Below are 13420 nucleotides of genomic sequence, written 5' to 3' on the forward strand. Positions count from 1 at the left end.
GTACTAAATTGATAAGTGGACTAATATATATATATATATAGATATGTAATATATATATATGCACACCGTTACTTTTGATCCATGTTTGATTGTGTGAGTTTCATTCTACATAAATGATGTGTCACTTAAGCATATATGATGACATGGCGGTTTACAATGTTTCTAACGCGCTGAAACTCTTCCACGTATCTATTGAGAACTAGAGTTTCATTTCATCCAATTACTTGTCCAATTAAATATTTTCACATCATGTCTGAATTAAATGCTATGGCTTAGCCTTAAAAACAATAAGATGAAACCTTGCATTATAGGGATTGTTTCATTCGTAGTTAATTTCATTCAACTTTGGACGGTGTTACTGGCTTGGAAACAGTGAAACAAAACCGGCCGCTAAGAATGACCAATACTCAAGTTTGTATGCGGTGGGTAGCGGCGAATAATTAAAGCATCTGTACTAAATCGCAGCCAGCGGGTGCATGTGCTTTATCCCTTCTGCTGCAATATTTGTTTCCGCTTTGTTGACAACAACATTTGACATCTCGTGTGGATGATCATGTGATTAAGTAATGTGGTAGCCGTCTAGCCGAGTTACAAGTATTTTGAATATTTAATTATGCTAATTAATTATTCATCGTGATGGTGATTAGATGATCAAACAAATTTTATTCATAGTGTTGATAATATAATGATCAGTTTAGCAAGAGAACCTAGATGCCTTTCGGAGTATGACCAGTGTCTAATTGGTCAGCCAGCTACGTGATGATGAATATATATTGCTAATGGCTTATTAGTTTAATTAGAAACGAGAGGGAGAGATTGACTACCGTCAAACTCAGCTAGTTCGTCTTCTTGTGTGGAGCTGAATAGCTGATCCGACACCAAGACTAGACCATTAGAATTACCCGCCATGACAGGCAAGACCTGCGTGGTTGTTTGGTCCTTGGTTGACCCTGGCTTTTGATAGAATCTGGTATGATCGAAATGCATATACAGAACGTCTGCTTTGAAGTTTAGATGAGGGATTATGACTTTGGAAAGATCTGATCCAGGAAAACCGATCATAACGGATTTCTGAAACGGCCAGATCGGTTTTAAGTATGTAATCTGAGTTAGGAGTTGTATTTTATCTGATATAAAATTTGTTAGGGTTTCGACTCCTAATGGCGTAAGACTTCCAATCTCTAAATATAAATATAAAGGGCTACAGCCAATTCAGGGTATCCAATCGATCAAACACAAACCTAGCTTTTCTAACCCTATACAATTGTTTTTCGTTTTGTCTCTACGGTATTTGAGGATGCTCTCGGTGTTTTGCTGACCCTAGAATAACTCAAGATGCGCCTGCTCCAATGGGTACATCGGATCTTCGTCGGGCACCCCGATGAAACCGGCCTTGCTAGCTTACCGAACCAGTTTGATTGGTTTGCGCAGCAGCACTGCAAGATACGCCCCCATCATGTTGTGGGTGACGTGCTCAGTATTTGATGCAGTATGCTTCTGCGTTAATATACTTTTTGGCAACTCCGCTAGGAAGAAAAAGCCGGTTGCCATGGCCGATAAGATACCTTAGATCAGTGAGGTTGATGCCGAAAACATTGTATGGCCGAGGTTTGAGCATCTCTCGATCAAGAATCAGAAGGCTGTTGATGATATAAGAAGAAGATCCGAGAAGAGAAGGAGAACGAAATCTGAAAGTAGGAAGAAGAAGGTATGAAACATAATATGTCACACTTGTCCGTGAATGGACAAGGAGCTTTCATGAAGATCAAGGATGTCATCTACGATCCTCTATTCCTCCACAACTTGAGGTAAAACCCTATATGAGTAAACAACCTGTTCTTGAAACAAAGATTGGTAATATTGTTGATGGCGCTGTTGCTGCTCATTTAAATAATAAGCTTGAATCTGTGGAGCAAAATATTTATAGTATATTTGATGCTCTCTTTAGTCAAATAGAGATCTAAATTGGTATAAAGTCAATCAATAGTGATAAATATGCATCTACTTCTAATTCTCATAGAGATCTAAATTGGTATAAAGTCAATCAATAGTGATAAATATGCATCTACTTCTAATTCTCATACTCTTAATACCTAGGTAATGCATTAGAGGATATATCAAATTGGCAAGCAAATAAAATTCCTATGGGAGCACCAATAAATAATATACAAAGCCGAACTATCATTGATGATTCGGCTAGTGAAGGGATTTCAGCTATTGCTACTATTGCTATGGTAATTAATTTGGCCAACCAAATGCCTAGCTGAATTAATGAACCAATTTCACACATAAAATTTTATATAGCTCACCCCTAATGTAAGTGTGCCATATAGGCCAGCAAGTTCGCTGTGACATGTTTCTGCACCCCCAAACCTTGCACAAGCTAATTAAGCCTATAGTGCATCAATTGCAAATTGGCCTAGCGCCGAAGATTTTTGATCAAGTCACCTTCAAAGGAGTTGACTAAGATCTTTAGGTACTTTTTGCAAGGAACCTAAAGTCAAATGTCCATATCCTTAGGGGTTTGGAATTCCTGAATTTTTTAAATTCGCTAATGATGATGGTAGAACCATATTAGAGCATATAGACCAATTTATTATACAATATGGTGAAGTTAGCGATAATGATATTGACAAGTTTAGGTTATTTACAATCATGCATATTATGTGGGCCTCGTGCTTAGAAAAAAATTTAATTGAGAATAACACTGTCTTTTTTTTTTGAAACGAGACACTGAGTATACCTGTGGAGTCTAGAGATTTCTTAGATAAGGAAAATTTTATTGATCTCAGATAATAACATCAGTGATATGATCAAACATAAACTGGTTCCAGCCTCTGCCACAAGCACACAGCTAAAGAATAAAAAGAAATCAAACGATATGACCACTATTATACCACAGCGAGTAAAAGACAAGTCTTTAGCATCACCCATGAGGCCATGACCAACTGCAACCCCTGGACCCAGTGAAAGCCCGTCTAAAGCAACGTCTCTGAAAGAAAACGACACGCGCACCAGCCATTGCCATGGCCCAAACCACAAGAGATAACTTAGTGAGATCTCTTATTACTCTGACATCGCTTGGGATGCCCTCATCATCAGCATCATCATCGTCGTCATCATCCAGGTAGGGGCGCTAGAAGTTTCCATCAGGTATGCTTTCGAAAGCGTCATCAGTGGCTATGTAATCTCTAGAGCAACTGTGCTATATTTTGCGCTTTGAGGACACCAGGTCTTCCTTTTGTACTCTAGTGCTTGTCGTTGATCATTATATCTACAGAAACCTTCCACAACATTGGGCAGCATCTCCCAGATCACATCTTGTTCAACCTGCAGGAGGTACGGAGTGATAGAGTTGGATATTCGCGTGAATAACCATCGATTGATTGAGGTAAAAGCGTTGCAAGTATGTAGGCCAAACTATCCTATCTGACCTCGTGTTGATTTGTGGAAACAGATATCACGAGGAGACACGTGTGAAGCACGTGATGCGTGCGTGACGGCAAAAGGCTGCAAAGCACGCGCACCAAACGGGAGACAGGAGAGCCAAGGCCACCATGCGCCAGGGCGATACATGGCACACCAAATGAGGATGAAAGCCATTCTGCAGAGGCGAGCATGATCTCCCTAACAGGCGTAGAAGAATGCAGTATGTCACTTCATCCTCAAGCGGCACAAAGAGACGTGCCTTCTGTTTTTCAGTGAACTTCAACCACTGATTATTGTTAACTTGCTTGTTTCTTTTTCTTTTTGAAAAATATGATCTGTGATAGGTGATGGAAGTAGTGGTAGTAGAGCCCGTGGTGGTGCAGCCCGCCGTTCAGGAGTTAAGATATTGGAGGGCCAAGCTGTTCTATCCGTCCAAGATCAACTAGGAAGAAGAAGCCAACTCCTAAGAGAGTCTCTCAACTCTAAAAGGTCAGTTTACAATGCTCCTAACACCTGCTCAGATTTCATTTGCTGCACAATTAGAATATTGTTTGAACAAAAGCAAGAGCATGCTTTGGCCTTTTAGAGATTTTTTGTTTCTCAGATTTTGAAATATTTCATGTCTATTTTGTAGGCCTCCATGGAGAAGATGTAGCTATGACACTCCTTGTTGGTGCATGTTCTTTGTCCAAGTTTTTTTTTTTGGTTTTGAAGTGCCCTCCTGTATTTTGCAACGCAAATGATGTTCATTTGGGATCTACATTGGTGCTCTGTGCTTCAAGCATGTACTGTGGACTGTAATATGTGGGACACTAGCAGTCTGGGACTGCATTTAGAGTGATGGATGACATCGACACATTGAGATGCCTGAATCTATCTAATCTGTGCTATAACATGTCAAATGGTCTTGTTTGTTTGTCTGTTTTTTTATACAGTTATGATGTAGGGTGGACTAGACATAGTTTCTAGTGAAATTCTACAAAATTTTTTAAAAAAATTGAATTTATTTGAATTTGATCCGAAATTCCAGAAATATCGCATTTTTCGCTGGGCACTGATTTTTTTCATTCCGGAATTGAAAACCTTGGGAGCCGTGGCGATGGAAATTAAAAATGAAATATTTGAAAGCATGGAGATGCGGGGGATCGAACCCCGTGCCTCTCGCATGCAAAACAAACTCTACCATTTGAGCTACATCCCCACGACTAGTAACAAGATGTAGTACATATACCTAAACACAATATGCTTACTAATCTTTTTGCACCAACCAACAGAACAGAGCAACCAGAAAACTGTTGATGGCAGCCTACTTATTTGCGGTCAAAAATTATGATCGCTGCAGACAAAAAAAAAAGCAAGTGGAGGAAAGGGAAACAAATGTCCCTGCAGACACGTAGAAGTCAACAGAAAGACGTTGATCCTGATGTATATATTCGTAAGCTGGTTCTGTACACCTACTGTATTCAAAATTACAAGCTCATTCTATATACAAGTTCCCTTGCGCTCCAAAGAACATACAAATTGAGAAGATCTAAGAAAAGAAAGAAGTTGAACGTTGCAGATTTCGCTATACAAAAATTACAGGAAAAACGAATTGTATACAGCGAGGAATGCCTGTGTAGTTTGTGCAGATTGTCTTGAGGTACCATGATTGTCTTGAGGTACCATGATCTTGCAGGGTCTAAAGTTCGCTCTGCTTTCTGTGCTAGCTGTGCGGGTGATTAAAAGTATTTAGTACCGGCGATCTGACAGGATGGAGTCACTCCAAGAAAGCATGAAATCGCGCACAACAGATGGCAGATCTGCACAAAAGAGTAAGTAATACATTATATTCCTAGCAAGGAGAAATGTTCCCATAGTGATAAGATCAAGTAAACAGAATTTGACTGACTGACCTTGGAGAACCTCGAGGGCAACTGAAGGCATATCTATTTGATCTTCAACCAGTCTGTACACATCAACAAGCTGCAAAAAAAGAGATGAGTTGCATTCATTCACTGAGAATTATGTCAAATTTATTTTTATTTTATAGGGACACAAGCAATTTACAGGATGATTGAACAATCTATCTATAGTACCTCTTCTACATGCAACTTGGAGTCTTCAGTGAAAGCCAGTATAAGTTGTCTCCTGATCCCAGCATCGATAAGGAACATCCGTGCTCCGTCCTTTATTGTTTCAGTGAGATCAAGTTTGCTCTCCAGCTGTTGACTTCTCACAGCTTGCCTGATAGATCAAAAGAACAGAAAAATTCTAGATCGAACAAACATATGCAGGATGGCAAGACAGTGGTTCCAATACTCACGAACTGTTTTTTTTCAGTGCAGGATTGCTGCTCATCTTGGACACATTCTCCTTGGCAAGAACTATAAGGTTTTCTAGTCGTTTCCACTGGAATGCCCCATCTTTGAATAATACCTGCACAGAAAAGATATGAGGAAATAATGCTAAAAAATATAAAAGGCACAAGCAATTGTAGAATCTGAAAAGTAGATGCATAATGGTGCACTTCAACATGCACTTGAAACTCGCAACTTTTCCACATTCACAGAAGAGTTTCCATTTATTTCCCAGTAATAATGCTTAATTTGACTATTTGGTTCACATAGTCTTTGCATTTATGTCAATAGGTGTAGAGACGTACAGGGATTGGGAAACACCACACACACATCTCTAATAATAGGGTCTACACAAGTTACCTGAATCAGGCGTTCTCTCAGAGCAGGGTTTGGATCTGTCAACAGACGCTTTGCTACATATGGATATGCAACCTAAATATGAGGAAACATAGAGAAAAGAATGTAAGTAAACACAGAAATGCAAATTGGTGTTTCCATGAGCTCAAAGGCAGCACACACCATACCTCAAGAAACTTAAAATCAGGCTTTAGTGTGAAGCAAATTCCTTCTTGCGTCAACAACGAACGGATAACCAAGGAAAACCTTTCTGGAATGCGGATTGGGTAGTTGTAGACGAGCTGATTGAACTTCCCTGTGATTTTAATTAACATTAAAAAATGAAGTATATTTTCCTTTGGATATTTTGAAATATCTGAACATATAACATGTTACAAAAAAACTTCTCATTAGTGGAAGGAAAAAAATGTGTACTATACATGAATAAGCAACCATACAGAAATGCAGTAAAAAATAATATTCACAATTCATATGACCAAGTGCTAAAAAAAATAAAGTAACAACACATTGAGATTTGAAAAAACAACAACTTGTGTACGGCGTGAGAAAAAGAAACAAACAAGCTTTAATTTGTCAGCGTCGACACAATTCTAACCATATCAACATACCAGTCACACTCCGGAAATTGAAATCTGCCAAGCCTTTTCCAGCTGAGTTTTGCCAAATGGCTTCCAGAGCTGGAATAATTGGGGCTACATCTGTTCCACTAGCGAGGAAACCCAGCCTAGTGAAGTCATTTGCCATTTCAGCGTAATCTTCATTGACAGCATGAACAACAGCATCGATTAGGATTTGTTTATTTTGCTGCACATAGGAGATAACAATGAAAAAACAGCATGTTAACCACTTTTTGTTTCCATGTATAACGTGCAAATGTGACACTGCAAACATGAGTTCACAAAAGAGAAGGAATACCATTTCGTGAAAAGACATTTGATGCAGCATTATCAGATACAAGGTAGAAAATGTATATATATAGACAGGAAAAAAAGCAGCAATAACAATGTAACTAACTGTAAGTGCAAAGAATTCTACTACTAGACAAGAGCATTTTACAGACCTGGCTAAGGACGGCCACATTGCCAAAGTCGACATATGCAATCCGACCATCACGCATTGCAAAAATATTTCCAGGATGTGGATCTCCATGGAAAAGACCAAATTCAAGTAACTGACGCAAGGCAGCACTTACTCCAACTGTGAGAAAGCCTTCCACATCAATTCCAGCTTCTTTTATAGCCTGCATGAATGAATTTGGAATCAGTGCTGCTAAAGATTCACCATGAACTATTGCACATTTGAAATAAACAAACAACTTTATGGATGGTCAAACCTGTGGGTTCGTACATCTAATTCCATCTATCCACTCCATCACCAGAACACGAGAACCTGAGAGCTGCTTGTACACTTGAGGTATCTTAACAGTTGGATCATCCTTAAAATTTTCTAGGAAATCCTCGATATTTGTAGCTTCCTAATATGATGCAAAAGGCAATTAAAAACATTAGCCTCCTATAAACTTATCAAAAAGGAAGCAAAGATAAGTAATTTAATGTTGAAACAGAATAAATGCACTTTCTATTAGGAACATGACAGCGGTAACAGCTAATTTGCTAAATTGACAATGACAGTTAAATGCTACAAAGATACTTACAAGAGTGTAATCAAGTTCTTCCAAAAGTTTTTCACCAAATTCATCAACAATAAGCTCTGCGTTGCACCCTAATTTCTGAAGACTAATCCCATTCAAAAATGAAGCCAAAGTGCGGAACAGAAAAAGGTCTCGGTATATTATTGGTTCAATCCCTGGTCTCTGAACCTGCAATTTCAATGACATAAATCAAATAGATAAGTATTGATTCCCGGAGCACATTTAAGCATTTGGTTCATGATATGCGAAGTGTACAGAGACACAATTACCAGGGTATACTTATACAGTTATACTCATCCTTTTTTAAAGACCATACTTAGAAAAAAAATAATGTGTCTAGATACAAAAAGAATAGTAAAGGTAATAAAAGAAGTAAACTGATAACAGAAACAAAGTGAATATAGGAACCTTAATAGCAACATCCTCGCCAGTTTCTCTTAGTGTGGCGCGGTAAACTTGGCCCAAACTAGCAGCTGCTATTGTCTCTGATGAAATTTTGCTGAACAATCTCTCTAGAGGCTGTCCAAGTTCCTCCTCAATTATGGCAAAAGCCACCTACCAAGTATTCAGCAACAAACTCAACTTGGTTAATCACTCTAATTTCATCTGCACATACTCTAATATTATCTTGAAGAACAAATATCTGCTGCAACCATATACCTGGTTAGGGACTGGAGGAACATCATCTTGCAAGATGCAGAGTTCATTCATATAATCCTCTCGAATAATATCAGGCCTGTTTGCTAGAACCTGAAGACCAGAACCAAAGAAAGTTAGGACGATTGTGTAGGAAAGATAGGACCAGTGATTCCTATTGTACAATGAGATGTATCCTTTATCATCAAGGCTAAATGATATGACCTGTCCTGCTTTGATGAAAGATGGCCCCAGATCACATAAAAGATTGCGAAGCTGGCGGGCGCGATATGGAACAATTTCTTCATCCCGTCCAACCAAGAAATCATACATTAGAGATGACCAGTAAAATCCGAGTTTCCAAATTATCTCCACTCCCCGACTAGCGAGGGATAGTATGGAGCCTCTTGAATCCAATACCTTTTTCCTGACCTAGCAATTGTAGAAATGCACACAATTAAAATAACTTTTAGCAAGTCAATCCTATAAACATAAAAGCTTGCAGATTTCAGTACCATTTCTGGAGTGTACTTTCGGAATGGGATACAAACACCACGTTCAATATCAAGTTGCTCCATTGCACTGCTGGTTTTGTTGCTGGATATACTTTTGAGACCTGAGCTGCTGCTGCGTGGAAGTTGGGTTACGCTTTGAGATGAGACTGGAGCACTAGTTGATGCAGCATTCATGACACAGAGGGTTGATCGCCTTCTCCTTTGGGGTGATGTGGAGATTGACCTCACAAATCCATCGTATGATGCTCGTCTGTTAGGAGTTACTGTTTGAGACCACTGCGCTGAAGTCCAGATACATGCCGTGCAGAGCTCCATCTTGGGCCTCAAGTTCCGATATCTAGAAGAGATGGCAAACTACATCAGCAAACTTTAATCGCTACTTATGGAGCGTCATTACAGCACTACTTTCCTAAAGTTAATTGTATAAGAATAAGAATAACAATCTGTCCATCTGTCTCTGACCTTTTTTTTGTGAATATTAACATCAGATTAGGTGACATTTTGAACATTAGTTTGTGCAGGTTCGCAGTTTAGAAATGGCAACAATTGAGCATGGAGAAGGGAAGCTCTCTCGGCTGCCATGGACTGAAATCCAACTCTCCTATGTAGTTTTTTTTTGGAATTTGGAAAGAACATTCACGGACTCAAATGCAGATTTCTTCATTCTGCTACGCTGTTGCCTTGCCAAACAACATTTTTGATAGGTAGACATGCAACTAATTGGAAATCACCACCTCAGGTGCATTAAGGGTGGTGTAATCAGGACACAGTAAACTTCAAGCAAGATATAGCACATAAATGCAAATTGGCGCTTAGCCATACACTATTAAACCTCCAAAACAAAAATTACTTGGTTAGTTTCTCCTAACAATTGGAAAAGGGGGAAATAGAGAAGAGAAGAAGGGCCCGTCCCCACGTTTTTCCTCCCCGCTCTCTCCCTCCCCGCCGGGGCCGCCAATTGACCCGCCGGCCATCGCAGGTCTCCCGTGCCGGCACCGACGGCGTGAAAACAGAAAGGATAGAGCAGCAACAGAGGGAGCTCTGAACACTCACCTTCGGCGCTTGCCGACACAGTCGCCGGCGACGGAATCGGCGGCGAAAACTCACTCCTGTCCGCAGCTCCCACGAATTCTTGGGGGCGAACTCGATGGATTCCTTCGGCGCCGAGCCGCGCACTCTCTCGCGCGCTCTTGTTTACCTGGACACGCCCTCGATTTGGGTAGGGAAAAAAATGGTTTTCTTTTCCTTTTCTTGGCACCCTTTCTGTGGCGCCGAGTGGAGGAGCACACGCAGCCGTGGCCATGGCGAATTGGCGATTGGCGAAGATGGGTGGAGTCGATGCTGGCCACTCAGTGTTACGGCGTGGCCACGTCACCCGTGCCCAAACTAGGGGGAAGCCTTGCTACCCACAGCCACAAGTACGGTGCCCGCTCCCTGATCGCTTCGAGTTGGACCACGGGAAATTTCCAAATTGGGGAAATAGATAGGATTTGGACTGAACCTTGAGCTTCCGTAATTAAACACTCCATACATTATCTTCCACCTCCGTGGGACGAGAAATATCTAGCTTTCTCTGTCTTTAGTGTTTTTTTTTCCGGGTTGGGATACTGAAGATACTCAAAAGAAAAGGCTTGGGCTAGCGTTTGGTTCAGGCAAACTGTGTTATGAGACGCGCATGTTGAAATTTGATAAGCATTTTCAAAAAAATTACCAAATACTCTCTAAGAATCCCCAAAAAATTTCAATTGTATCTTAGAATATTGTGTTTCTTTGTCAGAAATATCCATTTTTCTAACAAAGCACTAAAGTTAGACATCAACCAAACAAACTACGCTATGCTTTTGCGGGTATATTGGGTGGCATGATTTGATTCTCACTTAGGATAAGAACAGAGGATAATGGGACCACAGGAATCTTCTGAGCAGAATCAACGCCGGCGCCCAGCACTCCTCAAGCCAAGTCACGTCAACCACCCCCTCCACTTCTTTTTACTCTGGGTAGTATGGTTGACTAAGGATACAGATACTTAAGAAAGATAATTGTAGGTATTACCCGCTTGCTTCGGGTACCGGCTTACACATGGTCTGCCAAGCATATCCGGCTATTAGCTCTACGGCCAATCCAAACGTGGGGGACTAGGAAGGACGGACAGGGATGTCACCACCGCCACCTACCCCGATAGACTGTGGGAAAGAGTAGCAAACAAAGGTGACTTCAAGTCTAGACACCACGTCTACGCTATCGATCACTACTTCTAATCCCGGCAAGACTCTGCCTTAAGACTCAAGTCCTAGGCTAGAAGCAAACATCCAAGGACAAATGATGATCCCACAAGCGAATGATAACTAGAACTTAAACTTGATAAGTACTCACTGCCGTAGACGAACCCAGATACTTAATCAAAAGAGGTTCGTATCCGCCGAGATACAAGTAGAGGGAGGCCGACAACTCCGGCTCTCCTCCCAAACTTCTCCACACACTCCCTAACCTACTCTACAAAGTAGCTCTAAAAGGGTGGAGCCCCCCTACTTCTTATCTTCTCCAAAATGGTGTGTGTTGAATGAGGGGGAGAGGGCCTCCTTTTATAGCCTCCCAGGGTGGTTCCCGCCATCTTTAAGTATGGAAACCTTAGCCATGGCCTTGAGGAAGTGTAGGGGGTAATCCACGTCAAAGTGCACCTGGACAGGAACACATCTGGGTTCGGCCGACCCTAGGTGAACCTCCCAGGCTTTGCATTCCTCTGGTTGGCTGGCAGGTGGGCCCTGGTGTTAATCCTTGGTGATTCGTGCCTTGGTGCGCCTGTTTGGTCTGCAAGATGGGCCCTTGAATCTGTGTGCCTGCCTCTGATTGGTTGGAGGTGTGTTTCTTGGCCTCTTGGGTTGTTTGTTCAGGATGTGGGCCCTCTAATTCATGTGCTTGCATAAAATGCTCTGAAATATACTTTTTTGTTTGTTTGAACATGGTTTTCCTCTGTATGCAGACACGTTAGATAGGTTTTGTTGTGATTTGGATCCTATTTGAGCAGTTTTGTCCACTTTTGCACTTTGTCCCTGTCTTTATACATATTTACGTATAGGTCCCCGCAAGAAGGAGTTGATTGACGTCCCGGACGACCAGAAGTACCCAAGAGGCCCAGGAAGACTATGAAGAGATGTCAGGTTCATGCCCATCTATAATCTAAATACCCATTAGGCATTTCTTGCTAGATATGCTATCGCTTTATTTTCTGTTATGATGAGATGAACCTGCATAGCCTACTTTTATGCCTAAACTCCTTGTACTCCTATTTACCACATTGGATCTATGAGATGCCTTGCCTTGCATGTGTATGTGTGGTATATGGTCAAGTAGTCTTGGCGTGAGTGGAGATACACTTCTGAGCAGTTGGTGATTAGGAGCTTCTAGCTGGGCCGACTGAATTAACCTGATCCTCGGATCTGGGGCTTGGTGTGTGTTGGGCAGACCCTATGGAGTACTTGTTGCGGGTACATTCTTTCTGATTACTTGTGATACTTGAGGAGTTTGGGGGCCATACCTGTAATGGGTGCCATCGATGGACCATTGCGGCGGATACACCTTGTGATGAAGATACTCACCTCGGCACTTAAAGCTGAGTTAGTGGACCTGGAGATGGAACTATATCAAACATGCACACCACTTATCCATTATGCAGGTGGATCCGGTTCGAGCTAGCTACGCACGGCACCAAGCCTATAGGAGGATAGGGTATCAGTGTAAGGGAAGGAGGTGTTGACCTCACGTCTCCCGAGTAGCAGGATTCTGTGGGATCCCGGTGTAGGAAGGCTTCATAGTCCTAGGGCGACCTCTCGCGGGAGAACGCACCCCAAACTCGGTAAATCAGGATGGTGGCCGTAGCCGCTAGTTTCATTACAGTAGACCAGTGTCTCATCGTTCAGTTAGGTTGCTCCTGGCTGGCTCCGATTCGAGTGGGTCCAAATGTACAACCCCTGCAGGGTGAAAACTATACGTATAGCCACATACTCGGTCATGTACAACTCTTGATCTAGTTTCACTTTCATAGATTAGTGTTACTGATCTTCTACCTCCCTCTAGTGATGAATTCCTTCCTGGGGTAGCTGAGGTGCGAGGAGAGGGAGTTCTCGCACCGACTTGGTGGTTTTGGAAGGTGTGTCTAGACCGGAAACCCGGGATGTCGGGACAGCCCGTGTTAAGGTGTTTTGGATGATGATATAAACTCGCTTGCAGCTTGCATAGGAAAACCCCAGCCTTATCCTTTGGCTACTTTTTATACCCTTGCATTCCACTTAAAGCTTGCATGCGGATGGAGACATGAACCTATCCCGTCCTTGGCGATAGTTTGGTAGATGCAGGATCCGACCCGAAGATCAAGCCCGACGATGATGGATGAAACTAGGACAGCCCGTGCTACACTCAAGTTTGCCTGTGGAGGAGAGACACCAAGATGAAAGATGACCAGAAGCTTAGTTACTGCTTCCGTTTTCTATTTATTT

At 41.7% G+C, this 13420-nt stretch overlaps 1 protein-coding gene across 1 annotated transcript; it reads right to left on the bottom strand.

The window, feature by feature from the left end:
• Positions 1-4829: 4829 nt before the first annotated feature.
• LOC112903170 (protein ACTIVITY OF BC1 COMPLEX KINASE 1, chloroplastic-like) lies at positions 4830-10211 on the bottom strand. The gene is made up of 15 exons (XM_025972390.1): positions 9981-10211; positions 8928-9264; positions 8638-8844; positions 8437-8526; positions 8185-8331; positions 7780-7944; positions 7459-7599; positions 7186-7365; positions 6734-6929; positions 6293-6420; positions 6129-6200; positions 5735-5847; positions 5508-5655; positions 5325-5394; positions 4830-5231 (listed from the first exon to the last, which is right to left on the bottom strand). Exons 2-15 carry the CDS (start codon positions 9240-9242, stop codon positions 5161-5163), a joined length of 2043 nt encoding a protein of 680 aa, XP_025828175.1. The 5' UTR covers positions 9243-9264; positions 9981-10211; the 3' UTR covers positions 4830-5160.
• Positions 10212-13420: the final 3209 nt, after the last annotated feature.

Source organism: Panicum hallii, chromosome 8 (assembly GCF_002211085.1).
Source record: "Panicum hallii strain FIL2 chromosome 8, PHallii_v3.1, whole genome shotgun sequence".
NCBI classification, from domain to species: Eukaryota; Viridiplantae; Streptophyta; class Magnoliopsida; order Poales; family Poaceae; genus Panicum; species Panicum hallii.

Excerpts from the sequence above, each read along its gene's own strand:
- LOC112903170 (XM_025972390.1), bottom strand. The coding sequence starts at position 9,242 with ATGGAGCTCTGCACGGCATGTATCTGGACTTCAGCGCAGTGGTCTCAA. Across the intron at positions 8,845-8,927 it reads GAAAGTACACTCCAGAAATG|GTCAGGAAAAAGGTATTGGA; the intron begins GTACTGAAATCT and ends TACAATTGCTAG. Across the intron at positions 5,656-5,734 it reads GCACTGAAAAAAAACAGTTC|GCAAGCTGTGAGAAGTCAAC; the intron begins GTGAGTATTGGA and ends TTGATCTATCAG.